Source organism: Scylla paramamosain, chromosome 44, assembly GCF_035594125.1.
Source record: "Scylla paramamosain isolate STU-SP2022 chromosome 44, ASM3559412v1, whole genome shotgun sequence".
Taxonomy (NCBI): domain Eukaryota; kingdom Metazoa; phylum Arthropoda; class Malacostraca; order Decapoda; family Portunidae; genus Scylla; species Scylla paramamosain.
In genome coordinates, this window is record NC_087194.1 from 3982515 (window position 1) to 3997514 (window position 15000).

Here is a 15000-nt window from a genome sequence, read left to right on the forward strand (position 1 = left end):
ATCTTGCATGCCATGTTTGTTTTCACTCGTTTCTACATCATTTATCTTTTCACTTGCCTCCCTTTGTCACAACACTCCCTAAGTATCATATTCTCCGTATCCAAATGTTTTTATCTTATTGTTTTCAGTCATTCCTACCGTTTCTTTCCCTCTCCCGAACCTCCCTTTATTTTGAAACCCTTTGTAATCTCTATTTATCCGTGTAAGTTTCCCTATCCAGATGTTTTATCATGTTATTGTTGTAGTTTTCAGTCGTTTTTTCTTTTTTTTTTATCTTGGTCTTTTTTCCCCTAAACTTATGATAAATCGCTAACTCCACCTATCTGTCTATCTATCTGTCTGCTTCCTCCTTCACTCCCAAATACACCAGTCTTGTCTTTCTTTATTAACTCATTAATTCTTCACAACACAATAATTATCATAACATTCTCTCTCTCTCTCTCTCTCCTCTCTCTCTCTCTCTCTCTCTCTCTCTCTCTCTCTCTCTCTCTCTCTCTGCACCCATAAATTAATATCCTTCTCTTTCTTCAATCGAAAATAAAATCAGTTCTTCATACATATTAATTTTCGTTTAAGTTTGCAATAGTTTCCCCCTTGCAGAGTAATGAAGGGGTTACTAAACTTTTTCTAGCTTTACTTGGGCTACGTCAGTTATTGCAATTCTGTCATTCAACTGCAGAAAAAAAAATATATATCCCTTAATATTCTCCACTTATCTCTGCTGTTCATCTATTCCAGGAAACCCATTAGAGTTATTTATATATCTATCATATCGTCTGTCTGATAAACCATCTCGTCTCTGTTCATTTTTGCTTATTATTTGTAAGATTTATGTCTGTCGTAGTATCTGAGCGGTAAAAAAACAATTAACCTGAGGATATTGAATCTGTCTCCCATAGTCAATCTGAAATTCTTGTAAACAAGATAATTAAGAAGAGAAAACGGAAACCATGAGTATTTTAAAATTCCCGCCTTGTCAGTTGCTGCGGTAAAATTTTGTATTATGTAACAAAAAGGAAAATGTAGTCAAGTAACATTCCGCATAGCACATGATGAAAAAATGACTGATAAAAATATAAGTAATGTGTATACATGGACATATTAAAGATTGCCAAGACATCTCGTATTTCAGCCTTGACTAAAAATAGAATGAAAAAAAAAGTGAAAAATAACATATTTTTAAACCACATCGATCACAAACAAAAAGCAATACTCACGCTGTAAATATAAATATATACCAAATTGTTTACATATTTTCTGATACAATTAACTTTGAGCAGATGCTTCCTGAGGAGATAAAAATATAGATAAAAACATATATGCCCTATATAGTACATACTCCAAAAGGGAAAAAAATATAAGTGAGCTTCATATGGTAAAGACTGAATATATGTAATGGAGACAAAAAACAGCGATAAACATAGCGAAATAATAAAACATCGACACAATTAATATAACAAACTACATAATGTTTCAATACAACATTAAGAAAAACAAAAAACACAACATTTTACCATCCTAAAACATTAAATAAAGCAAATAAATCACATAAAAATAATCAAATATGGAGTAATGTCGACATTTTGACTAGAGAATTTCTAGCAAATGCCTCCCGGGAGAGAATGTAAACAGAGCTCACGGCGAGGCTGGGAGTCTGAGACCGCTGGGAGAGGGGACAGAGTGAGAGCGAGAGTGAATTCCCTTCTCGCTCTTATAACGGAAATCAGAGTGAAGCGAAAGTCTTGGAGAGGAGAGAGTGGGTCCAGTGGGAGAGTGTGAGAAGAGAGAACGAGAGGTGTGGGTGTGAGCATCGGGAGAGAGGAGAGTTCGTGAAAGCATTGAGAGAGAGAGAGAGAGAGAGGGGTTCGGAATTTTAAGACTGAAGAAAACGAAAGCTAAGAAGAAGAAGAAGAGGAAAAAAACGAAGATGCTGGAAGAGTAAGAAGAACACACACACACACACACGCACACACACACACACACGCGAATTCTTGAAAGTGAAGTACAAAAACAAAAACAAAAAAATGATAAATGATCTTAATTTTGCGGAAGAAATGAACAAAGAAACCAGTCGAGAATTTGTCACCGAAAAAACTAGCGATTAAACGCACATACCAACACACACACACACACACACACACACCTGCTGCTAGTGACCCACCTTGACCTGTGTTTGGGTCATTAAGGGGTCACCTCATCTCATCTCTCAGGTAACTCAGATCTTATCTCGTTTTCTGTGGTGACAAGGGGTAGTTTCTTTAAATGTGTGGTGAAAAGTAAATTAAAATAAGAATAGGTGTTATTAGTAGTGGTGGTGGTTGTGGTGGTAGTTGTGGTAATGGTGGTAGTAGTAATAGTAGTAGTAGTAATAGTGGGAGTAGGAGTAGTAGTAGTAGTAGTTGCATTAGGAGGAGGAGGAGCAAAGAAAATAATTTGTTTGTCTCAGTTTATGGCTTTAGAATTTGTATTAATAAAAAGAAATGTAAAAAAAAAAAATAAATAAATAAATAAAACTGAATAAAACAGCAAATGAAGAAAAAAAATTAATCCCAAAAATTAAGACAGTAAATGGAAAGAATCTCTAATTTCACCTGTTTGTTTGAAGACTTATAAGTAAAAATGTAGAAAAAAAAGTTAAATGAAAACACCAAATAAAAAAAAACTTATACTGAAAACTTAAAGAAAACATAAATAAAAATAAAAACAAAAATAAAAGAAAATACAGTAAGTGGAAAAGAAAACATCCTTGAAAATAATAATAAATCAAACAAAATCCCGCAAAATATAATTAAAAATAAATAAAATAAATAAATAAATAAATAATGAAAACCTTACCACCACAAAACAAGACAAATATAAACAAACGAACGAACGAACAATTCAAACACCCATCACTTCCAGGACCACCAGCGGCAAGAGCCATGAGTGCCGCACGGTGCTTGGGGTGCCTGGTTCTGCACCACCTGCCTCACACCCGCCACCCCCCTCACCGGGCACTCACCCCTTTGCTGGGCGGCCGTGGCACAGTGCACTCCCCACTTAGACTGTGGCTGGGTGAGTATGGGGAGGAGGAGGAGGAAGAAGAATTGGAGGTTAAGAAAGAATAAGGATAACAGGAAAAAGTTTGATTTATTTTAATAGTATTGCAGGAAAAAAGAAGGTGGTGTTAATGGAGGAAGAGGAGAAGAGGAGGCTTGCTTGATGTAAATGCTGTATGGTAGGAGGGGGAGGAAGAGGAAGAAGAAGACCTGATTAATTGATGTTGCAAAGGAAGAAAAGAAGAAATATAGACAGACATACAGACAAATAAATAAATAGATGAATATACTGGAGAAAGAGAAGAGGAGGAATTGAGATAGACAGACATACAGACAGAGAAATAAATAGATTGATAGACAGACAGATAGATAAATAAATAAATAGATACATAAATAGACAACAAAATGCCATCTGTTGACCAAACCCTCAATAACAATCTCTCTCTCTCTCTCTCTCTCTCTCTCTCTCTCTCTCTCTCTCTCTCTCTCTCTCTCTCTCTCTCTCTCTCTCTCTCTCAGTGCCAGACAAGCGGTGGAATGCCTCAGTGTCATGGGTGTTGCCGCAGGGCCACGAGACCGGCATCAACATATATAACAGCACCACTAAGACTAAGGTAATCTATTATTATTATTATTATTATTATTATTATTATTATTATTATTATTATTATTAGTTATTTTTATTTATTTATTTATTTTATTTTATTTATTTTATTTTTTATTTATTTATTTATTTTTTTTTTTTGTGTGTGTGTGTGTGTGTGTACATTATAATAAGTATCACTGTTGCTTCCACCTTTTTCTTCTTTCATTTATTCCTTTCGTTGTTTTTGTCACATTCTTCCTCCTTCTCTCATGTTTCACCTCTTCTTGGGTATGTATCTTTATATCTATCTATCTGTCAATCTATCTATCTGTCTATCTATCATCCATCTCTTGCATTTCATCTTTTAGTTTTAGGTTTGTCTGTCTGTCTGTCTGTCTGTCTGTTTCTTAGGTTACAACACCCATTAATCCATCTTCGTGTCTGTCTACCTGTGTGTGTTTCCCAGGTACCACTGAGGACACACCACCCCGGCCTTCTCACCTGGTACAATTGTGGCCCCACAGTGTACGACTCGGCACACATCGGTCATGCTTTGTGAGTACGTGTGTGTGTGTGTGTGTGTGTGTGTGTGGAAGATAAAGTTATTGTAAGTGGGATATATTCTGTGGTGATATGCTGTCAGTGCTGTGGTTTAGTAGTAGTAGTAGTAGTAGTAGTAGTAGTAGTAGTAGTAGTAGTAGTAGTAGTAGCAGTGTGTTCCATTAGTAGCAGCAGTACTGACTCAGCACCAAATACTTTTCATGCCATGGTTTACAAGTCAGTGGACATTCTGAGCGTCAGCTTGATAAGAATGTTACAGTACTTCATTTTACAAGTCACAGGACACTCTGACATGGAAGCACTAACAACTGGTGAGGGAGAGGGAGAGAGGGAGAGGAGAGGCAGCAATGGTGGGCGTTGGCTTCATAAGAACACAGTACTTCACTACACATTAAGATTTTCATAGAGACAACTGAATTCAAGAGCACAGTGCATCTTTGTAGTAGATCACAACTAAAATGTAATGAACACCAGATGGCAACAGTGACCAGCTGGATGTAGGATGGCCTGGGTGCAGCCGCTGGCCACTGTGACATGTGCATATTTAAATGTCCGGTAACTTGTGCACCACGACGCTGGCAGCTCGTCACCGCAGAATGTTTCACTCTTAGAATGATTTGATCCTTTGTTTCTGAGAATGTGTGACTCTTCTGTGTATTTTCCCTAAAACTTCACTCTTTTCCTTCTCTTATTTTCCCTAAAATTCCACTCTATTCCTTACTTTCCCTGAAACTCTATTCTTTTCTTCCCCTATTTCCCCTAAAACTCAGACTTTTCCTTCCCCTATTTCCCCTAAAACTCTATTCTTTTCTTCTCCTATTTCCCCTAAAACTCAGACTTTTCCTTCCCCTATTTCCCCTAAAACTCAGACTTTTCCTTCCCCTATTTCCCCTAAAACTCAGACTTTTCCTTCCCCTATTTCCCCTAAAACTCAGACTTTTCTTCCCTTATTTCCCCTAAAACTCAGACTTTTCTTCCCCTATTTCCCCTAAAACTCAGACTTTTTCTTCCCCTATTTCCCCAAAAACTCCACTCTTTTCCTTCCCTTACTTTCCCTAGAACTCCACCCTTTTCCTTTCCTTATTATCTCTTTCCTCTTAAGTAACTCAAGATCAACATTTCAAACAACTCTTTTGCTTCCTTATCTTCCCTACAACTCTCTCTTCCTTTCCTTATTGTGTGTGTGTGTGTGTGTGTGTGTGTGTGTGTGTGTGTGTGTGTGTGTGTGTGTGTGTGTTGGCATACCTGTGTTCTTTTTTATTTTTCTTGTTTCCTTTTTATGTGGCTATTTTATTTGGTGTTTTTTTTATTTATTTTTTTTATGGTGTGTGTTTTTTCTTATCTCATTGCTTTTAAGAAACACAACACACCTTTCGTAATCCTCCAACACAAGATCTAACTTTCAAAACCCTACCAAACAACTCTTTTTCTTTCCTACTTTCTCTACAGCTCCCTCTTCCTTCCCTAATCGTATCATTGCTCTTAACAAACACAACACACCTTTCATAACCCTCTAACACCAAATGTACCTTTAAAAACCCTACAAAACAATGCTTTTTCTTCCCTACTTTCCCTACAGCTCTCTCTTTTTCCGTAAACATCTCGGTGATCTTAACAAACGCAACACACCTTTCGTAACCCTTCAAAACCCTACCAAACAACTCTTTTCCTTCCCTACTTTCCCTCTCTCTTCCTTCCGTAAACGTCTCAGTCCTCTTAACAAACACAACACCTTTCGTAACCCTCCAACACCAGATTAACACTTCAAACTCTACCCCAGTGCTGCAGTCTGATGCCTCCCTCTCCCCGGCAGATCATACATCAAGATTGACATTATACGGCGAATCATGACCCGCGTTTTTGATCTCAATGTTATTATGGTCATGGGCATCACCGACATCGACGACAAGATTATCCGACGATCCCAGGAGGTGTGTGTGTGTGTGTGTGTGTGTGTTGGAATACAAAAGGATGTACAGTGTTTTGGAGGTAATATATGTATGTGTGTTTGTGTGTGTGTTATAAAGGTGATGTGTAAGGTGATAGAGAAAGGTTATAAGTATTGTGGTGGTGATATAAGTGTGTGTGTGTGTGTGTGTGTGTGTGTGTGTGTGTGTGTGTGTGTGTGTGTGTGTGTGTGTGTGTGTGTGTTTTAATTGTTCTCATTTTATATTCTTTCTCTCATTTATTTCTTCTACTTTATTCCTTCCTTCCTTCCTTCTCTTTTTCTACCTTTTCTCTCCTTTTTTTATCTCCTTCCTTCATTTCTTCCTTTTTTTCCCTCACTTTCTTATTTCCTCCTGCATTTATCCTCTTCCCCTCTTCCTTCCTCATTTGTATCTCCCTTTCCTCCCTTTATTCTCTCCTCCCTTCCTTCCTTCCTTCATTTCCTCTTTCTTTTACCACTTTAATGTCTTCCTTCCTTCCTTCCTTCCTTCCTTCATTTTTTTTTTTTTTTTTTGTTATTTCCTCACCTCACTACCTTTCCTCCTTCACTTCTCCCTCTTTGTCTCCCGATCTTTCTACCTTCCCTTCCTCCTCTCTCTCCCTGCCTCACCTTCCCACCCCCACACAGCTCCAATAATAATAACAGTGCCCCTCACCTCCCCATCCCTGCACAGCTCCAACAATAATGATAATAATAATAATAATGCCCCTGACCTCCCCATCCCTTCACAGCTCTAATAATAATAATAATAACAGTGTCCCTCACCTCCCCATCCCCGCACAGCTCCAGGTCAGCTTCCGAGAGATCACTGAACATTACGAGCAAGAGTTCTTCAATGATATGGACAGACTGAGGGTGTGGCGGCCGTCCCTGGCGCCGAGGGTCACCGAACACGTACCACACATCATTGCCTTCACGCAGGGCATCCTTGACCGTGGCCTGGCATATGTTGCGGTTGATGGTCAGTGTGTGTGTGTGTGTGTGTGTGTGTGTTTTCTTTGATTTGTTTTCTCTCTTTTTTTTTTCTTTATTGTATGTTTTGTTGTTTACTTTTTTTTCTTGTGTGTGGCTTTTTTTTTTCTTTTTTATGTAGGAGGGGAACTGGCCAAGGGCAGCTAAATATCTGGTGGAAAAAAAAAGACCCACTGAGGTGCCAGTCCCCCCCAGAATCAGAAATTATCATAAAAAATTGAAGGATAAGTGTGTTGAAGCCTCCCTCCTGAAAGTCAATCACAGGAAGGAGGAAATACAGAAGCAGGCAGGGAGTTCTAGAGTTTACCATTGTGTGTGTGTGTGTGTGTGTGTGTCAGGAGGTAGTAGAGACATGGAATCAGAACAGAATGAGACAGACATACAGACAGACACAAAATCAAACAAGCCAGATTGATTTAATACTCTCAATCTTTCTGGTGCCGTTAATTGCTTTGAATCACACTGAAAGGCTTTGTGCTGTCTGTGGAGTTCTCTGGGGTTAGGTTCTGTGGGATTTTGTGGGATTAGGTTATGTTGTGAGGCTTGGTGAGGTTCTGTAAAGTCTTGCAGGGGATCGGTGAGGTTCTATAAGGTCTTGTAGGGGTTTGGTGAGGTTCTGTAAAGTCTTGCAGGGATTCAGTGAGGTTCTATAAGGTCTTCTAGGGGTTTGGTGAGGTTCTGTAAAGTCTTGCAGGGGTTCAGTGAGGTTCTATAAGGTCTTGTAGGGGTTTGGTGAGGTTCTGTAAAGTCTTGCAGGGGTTTGGTGAGGTTCTATAAGGTCTTCTAGGGGTTTGGTGAGGTTCTGTAAAGTCTTGCAGGGGTTCGGTGAGGTTCTATAAGGTCTTGTAGGGGTTTGGTGAGGTTCTGTAAAGTCTTGCAGGGGTTCGGTGAGGTTCTATAAGGTCTTGTAGGGGTTTGGTGAGGTTCTGTAAAGTCTTGCAGGGGTTCGGTGAGGTTCTATAAGGTCTTGTAGGGGTTTGGTGAGGTTCTGTAAAGTCTTGCAGGGGTTCGGTGAGGTTCTATAAGGTCTTGTAGGGGTTTGGTGAGGTTCTGTAAAGTCTTGCAGGGGTTCGGTGAGGTTCTATAAGGTCTTGTAGGGGTTTGGTGAGGTTCTGTAAAGTCTTGCAGGGGTTCGGTGAGGTTCTATAAGGTCTTGTAGGGGTTTGGTGAGGTTCTGTAAAGTCTTGCAGGGGTTCGGTGAGGTTCTATAAGGTCTTGTAGGGGTTTGGTGAGGTTCTATAAAGCCTTGTGGGGTTAGGTCATGTTCTGTGAGGCTTGGGGAGGTTCTATAAGGTCTTGTAGGGGTTTGGTGAGGTTCTGTAAAGCCTTGTGGGGTTAGGTCATGTTCTGTGAGGTTCTGTAAGGTGTTGTGGGGTTAGGTTACGTTCCATGGAGATTTGTGGGGTTAGGTTGGGTTCTGTGAGGTTCTGTGAAAGGCTTGGTTGTGTCAGTTCTCTCACATCACACTGAAAGACTTAACACACCTACCCCCCCCCCCATACACCCCCAGGCTCTGTATACTTCAACACGGGTGCATACGGTCGTTATGGCAAGCTGTTTCCAGTACATGAGGAGGAGGCGACAGCGGCGGCAACAGCGACAGCGGCGGCAGCAGTGATAAAGAAATCTCCAAGGGACTTTGCTCTGTGGAAGTTGGCCAAGAAGGGAGAGCCGTCCTGGCCATCCCCCTGGGGCCGCGGCAGACCAGGCTGGCATATAGAGTGCTCAGCGATGGCCAGGTGGGGTTCTACTGGGTTTTCATGGGGTTAGGTTAGGTTCTGTGGTTTTGGTGAGGTTTTGTGGAGTTCATTAGGTTCTGTGAGGGTTAGGTTAGGTTCTCTGGGGTTCTTGAGGGTTTGGTGGAGTTCTGTGGGGTTAGGTTAGGTTGTGGAGTTCTAGCCAGGTTCTGTGAGGGTTCTTGGGGGTTTCTAGCTAGGTTCTGTAAGGTTCTTGGGGATTTGGTGGGTTTCTGTGAGGTTTTGTGGGGGTTAGGTTCTGTGAGGTTCTGCAGGGGTTAGGTTCTGTCAGGTTCAGTTAGGTTAGGTTCTGTCAGGTTCTGCAGGGGTTAGGTTCTGTGAGGTTCTGTGATTTGGGTTATTCAGAAATACTTAGCTCTCTTACCATGACTGTTTTTAAAGGCCACACAGATGATTAGCCAGGTTCTCAAGACTGTTTCTCTTGTTAATAATGTGGAAATCTTGTTAATCTCTCACTAGAACCATAAAAACCCTTAAAAACCCGTGTCACTTCAAGTAAAGCCTTTTGAAAGTAGATGAGCTTCCTGTCAAATCATAGAAGCACAAAAACACCTTTGAAAACCCCAAAACATCTAGTAGAATTGTAAAAACTTAAAAACTATAACTACAACCTATCCAACCATTAATAAACACTTGAAAAACACCCTTGAAAAACCCAATAACATTCACAAGAACCTTTACAACAAAATGCGCAATCTTCCACTCAGCCTTCCTTTGTTTACTTCCATCCTTCCCTCCACAGCCACATACTGGGGGTGCCGCTGGATGTGCATGGGGGAGGGATAGACCTGCGCTTCCCCCACCATGAGAACGAGGAGGCCCAGTGCTGTGCCTTCCACGATACCCAGCAGTGGTGTAACTATTGGCTGCATGTAGGTTAGTGAAGTTCCCAGCTTGTCTCTCTCTCTCTCTCTCTCTGGGTTAGTAAAATCCTGACAGCCTCTCCGTTCCTCCCAGCTTCTCTCTCTCTCTCTCTCTTTAACATATTTCCATCTACTTCAATGTGCTATCTTTACTTCTCTTTTTACATAATAACCTAAGTAAATAAGGGAAGCTGCACGAAGCCTATACGTGGCCATCCCTGTATGATACGTACCTATCTATCTCCACCTGTCATCCCCATCTATAAACTTGTCTAATCTTTCAAACCTCCCTATAGACTCGCCCTAATGAGTCACTCCTTACCATATCTATCTGTTTATTGATTTTTTGGTGTGTTTCCTTCCCTCATTCTGTCTCTCAAGGGCTGCTGATGTGCTTAAGGTCTGGTCTTTGTTAAACTGTGACCAGGGATATGAAAATGCTCTTGAAAACCTCAGTAATGTCCACCAGAATCTCTTGATCTATCACTGGAACCATGAAAACCCCAGTAATGCCTACCAGAACCTTTTAATCTATCACTGGAACCATGAAAACCCTTGAAAACCACAGTAATGCCTACCAGAACCTCTTAATCTATCACTGGAACCATGAAAACCCTTGAAAACCCCAGTAATGCCTACCAGAACCTCTTAATCTATCACTGGAACCATGAAAACCCTTGAAAACCACAGTAATGCCTACCAGAACCTCTTAATCTATCACTGGAACCATGAAAACCCTTGAAAACCCCAGTAATGCCTACCAGAACCTCTTAATCTATCACTGGAACCATGAAAACCCTTGAAAACCCCAGTAATGCCTACCAGAACCTCAGCAGATTCCATACCTCTCACTTCAAGACAGAGAGAGAGAGAGAGAGAGAGAGAGGATAAACTTATAGAAACTCACTTCATCACCATTTCCTCTCATCACACATCCCCATCACCACTGATCCCAAACACCCTCCCCCAGGTCACCTCCACACCCGCAGAGAGAAGATGTCCAAGTCCTTATATAACACCATCAGCGTGGAAGCCCTCCTGCAGCAACACTCTGTCAACACCTTCCGCCTATTCTGTCTTCTCTCCCACTACAGAAACAGTGAGTGGTGTTGTGGTGTTGTGGGAAAGAGAGGTAGTGTGTGGTGTTGCAGGAAGGAGTGTGGTGGTGTGTGGTGCTGTGGAAAGGAGTGTTTTGGTGTGTGTTGCTGTGAGGTTAGGTGGTGTGTGGTGTTGCAGGAAGGACTGTGGTGTTGTGGGTAGGACTGTGGTGTTGTGGAGATGTTTGTATTATGATAAGTGAATGACATATCTCCTCTGCCTCCACCTTCTCCACCTCTTTGGTATAAATAGATGACTGACACACTCCACTTCCTCCTCCACCTGTTCCTCCCTCAGACGTGGAGTTCGGCCCCACCTCCCTTGACCAAGCAAAGGTGTACATGCGAAAGATCCGGTCCTTCCTTCACGACGCGTACGCCTACATCAATGGACAGCTGAAGTGTGCCCCCCTCGACGAGTCTGCGCTCAAGATGGTGAGGGGGTGATTGGGGGGTTGCTATTGGTTCGAAAGTGCCTAAATGCAGTTATTATAATAGCTTATGTAATTTATTCTAACAACATCTAACGTAACCCAACTCAAACTAACTTAACGTAACAGAACCTAACCCAACCCAAACTAACCTAACCTAACCTAACCTAATGTAACCCAAACTAACTTAACACAACCTAATCCAACCCAACTTAGCTTAATCCAACCCAAACTAACCTAACCCAACCTAACCTAACTTAACCTAACCCAAACTAACCTAACCTAACCCAAACACCACCTAACCTAACCAAACAAGCAAAGTAACCAAGCACAACCACACCACTTGTTCTTCTCCTGTTAACAATTTCCTGCTCGTTTTCCCCTTTCCACTTATACTGCAGTGTCCCGATGTTTCCCGGCACCGTGTCACCCTTGGCACTTTGCTCTTACAAGGTGACATTCACTATAGATTCACTTCAGTCCTGCCAAACTCCCTTGCTTTAACTAACCTAACGAGTCATAGTAACAAGCACCACCACGAATACTTAACTTCCCTTGCCTCCCTTGCAGAAAGTAATCCAATCCTAACCTAACCAAACACAGCCATTGTACACCACCACCACCACTAGCAATACCTAACCCTCCCTTGCAGAAACTAACCAAACCCAATGAGTCACTGTAACAAGCACCACCACCACCACAAATACTCAACTTCCCTTGCCTCCCTTTCAGAAACTAACCCAAACACAGTCATTGTACACCACCACCACCACCACAAATACTCAAACATTGTACACCACCACCACCACCACAAATACTCAAACATTGTACACCACCACCACCAATACTCAAACATTGTACACCACCACCACAAATACTCAAACATTGTACACCACCACCACAAATACTCAAACATTGTACACCACCACCACCACCACCTCAAATACTCAACTTCCCTTGCCTCCCTTTCAGAAACTAACCCAAACACAGCCATTGTACACCACCACCACCACCAATACATACTCTCCCTTACAGAATCCAACAACGTAACCTAACCACAGTAACAAGCACCACCACAACCAAATACTACACTTCCCTTGCATAAACTAACCCTAACCAAACCAAACACAGTCATTGTACACCACCACCACCACCAGTACATAATCTCCCTTACAGAAACTTGTTGAAACGCGTGCCAGAGTGAGACGCTCCCTGGCTGATGACTTCGATACGGCCAGGGCAGTAGAGGCAGTGATGGACCTGATCACTCTTGGCAACAGAGAGCTCAAGAAACAGTCCCAGGTATTGTGTGTGGATAAATTGTAATGAAATATAGATATAAAAAAAATGGTGTAAGAGTAATGCTAATCTCTCTCTCTCTCTCTCTCTCTCTCTCTCTCTCTCTCTCTCTCTCCAGGGCACCAGTTTGGACAGGAGCGCTGGCAGTATGGCCGCTATCTGTAGCTACATACACTACTTAATGGAGGAGGTTTTTGGCATTCATTTCCCGAGTGTGGTGAGTATAATGCTACACCATCATCCTCACCACCACCACCATCATCATCATTACCATTAGTACACGTATCATTATTATTTTTTCTCTAATTTCAACCATTTTCTAAGGCCACAAAGACTCTCAAGACTATTTCTCCTGTTAATAATGAAATCTTGTTAACCCGTCACTGTAACCATTAAAACACCCTTGAAAACCCGTGTCATTTCACCATATCTGATTCCTAGGGCCACAGAGACGATTAGCCAGATTTTCAAGACTCCTTTAAATAACAGAAATATTGTTAATCTGCCTCTAGAACTGTAAAAACACCCTTGAAAACCTTTGTCACTTCACCAGTTATTCCAAGACCATACATCATTATCGAGGTTATTAAGACTGTTCCCCCTTTAAATAGCATAGAAACCTTTTTAACCCTATTGTCTGGATATGTTCTAACCAGGGGGTCGTGTGATAAGTGAAGTAAAACCTTTGAACGAACAGTATTCCGTGGATCGCCTGGCAGCAAAAGGCCCAACATATCGTACGGCGCCACTCGGTCCGATTAGCCAGTGTAGATATATAATTACATGCAGTGTTGGCCATGGTTTTCCTTAATATTATTGTTCATACCTGCTTTCTTCATATCACTATCGGCGTTTCACTTCAGATGGGTATATTCTGCACCTAAACACACACACGCACGCACATGCACACACACCCCGCGACAGCCACCCTTGAATGATATTATGCAAAAGGAAGAGAGGAAGCTGGACATTACACGGTTATGTCTGGTTTCATCCAGGTACCAGACGATGATTACCAAAACTGAACCTACCATGGACTTAAAAAAAAAAAAAAAAAAAAAAAAAAAAAAAAAAAAAAAACTGCATCTCTAGAGTATAAACTGGTTACAGTAGACTGTGCGTACAATATGAAAATAAATAAATAAATATCATATCGTATTATATGATAAAGACAATGATTGTTTCGCTTTGCTTCAGCTTTGCAGAATCTGTTGTGATTTGAAACCACTTAGATATCAAAATAAACTTTGAAAAGGGTTTAAGTCTCTCTCTCTCTCTCTCTCTCTCTCTCTCTCTCTCTCTCTCTCTCTCTCTCTCTCTCTCTCTCTCTCTCTCTCTCTCAGCATTATATATATATATATATATATATATATATATATATATATATATATATATATATATATATGTACACACACACACACACACAGTGGTACCTGATGATTGGAAATTAATTCATTATTTTGGGCTGTTCGAATTGGGAAGTAATTTATCCCATTCGAATTAGTGTATAAGAAATTAATCCGTTCCAGGTCCTCAAATTCCTCTATTTATTTATTTTATTCATTTTATTTTGTGGATTTATGTTGTGCCATAAACAAAGAATTGAATGAAAATAACTTAAATTCTAGAAAGAAAGTTACAATAAAAGCAAACGTGAAGCAGCGCACACCTCGCGGGGCAGGACGGCGCGGCGCTTCCTTCCTCCCAGGAAAGACAAGAGTGGACCGCCCTCTGCGTCAGATACAAAAAACAATTACCTTAAATTTTTACACAAAATACCATTGTAAAATAAACACCGACCTCAAAATGATAAGCCATCAAAAATTACTGGCGTCTTCAGTCTTGAAAAGAGTTGTGAACAAAACTGTTATTTCAGAAATTCTCTCTCTCTCTCTCTCTCTCTCTCTCTCTCTCTCTCTCTCTCTCTCTCTCTCTCTCTCTCTCTCTCTCTCAGTAAGAAGTCCTGAGAAGTGCCTAATAGAATAAGACTGATAGAGAGTGAAAATGGAATTATACAAGAGTGAGAAACTGAGAAAAGATGAAGCGAAAATGACTCAGAATGAATGGTAGGGAGAGAGAGGGAGGTATCACTCTCTTGTCCCCTACCTCGGACAGATGCGGGGAGGGGAGGCGCCAGGGAGAGGTTTGAGACCAGACGAAGGAGGAAGGGAGAGGAAAGCAACAGTGGGAGCAAGGGACATACGTGGAAGGAGAGTAAATTACATGGGACTAGGAAGTGAAGGAGAGAGAGAGAGAGAGAGAGAGAGAGAGAGAGAGAGAGAGAGAGAGAGAGAGAGAGAGAGAGAGGGTGGGGGGAGGGGGGGATATGGAGAGGGAAGGAAGGGGTAGGGAGGGGAGGGGAAGAAGGGAGGAGGGACGCAAGAGGAATGAGCGAGTGGTGTTCCTTGAATGGGTGTTTGTGTTTGAAATGGAGGACAAAATTTGTTT

At 41.3% G+C, this 15000-nt stretch overlaps 1 protein-coding gene and 1 long non-coding RNA gene across 4 annotated transcripts in view; one reads left to right on the top strand and one right to left on the bottom strand.

The window, feature by feature from the left end:
* Nucleotides 1-1614: 1614 nt before the first annotated feature.
* Nucleotides 1615-15000, top strand: part of LOC135094086 (probable cysteine--tRNA ligase, mitochondrial) — a 17910-nt gene continuing 4524 nt past the window's right edge. For 2 of the 3 annotated variants that reach the window (XR_010263592.1, XR_010263591.1), the window contains exons 1-12: nucleotides 1615-2210; nucleotides 2902-3054; nucleotides 3558-3652; nucleotides 4091-4179; nucleotides 5999-6116; nucleotides 6917-7094; nucleotides 8616-8844; nucleotides 9605-9738; nucleotides 10696-10824; nucleotides 11121-11257; nucleotides 12430-12555; nucleotides 12671-12769. Coding sequence is in view for 1 of the 3 variants with exons in the window: in XM_063993861.1 (XP_063849931.1) it covers nucleotides 2922-3054; nucleotides 3558-3652; nucleotides 4091-4179; nucleotides 5999-6116; nucleotides 6917-7094; nucleotides 8616-8844; nucleotides 9605-9738; nucleotides 10696-10824; nucleotides 11121-11257; nucleotides 12430-12555; nucleotides 12671-12769 (1467 nt within the window). In the remaining 2 variants the exon portion in view is untranslated. The remainder of the gene's footprint in view (nucleotides 2211-2901; nucleotides 3055-3557; nucleotides 3653-4090; nucleotides 4180-5998; nucleotides 6117-6916; nucleotides 7095-8615; nucleotides 8845-9604; nucleotides 9739-10695; nucleotides 10825-11120; nucleotides 11258-12429; nucleotides 12556-12670; nucleotides 12770-15000) is intronic. The other variant, XM_063993861.1, reaches the window with a different exon arrangement.
* The window catches only part of LOC135094088 (uncharacterized), a 7880-nt gene continuing 6978 nt past the window's right edge, over nucleotides 14099-15000 (bottom strand). The window contains exon 2 of the long non-coding RNA XR_010263593.1: nucleotides 14099-14283. This is a non-coding gene — a long non-coding RNA (uncharacterized LOC135094088). The remainder of the gene's footprint in view (nucleotides 14284-15000) is intronic.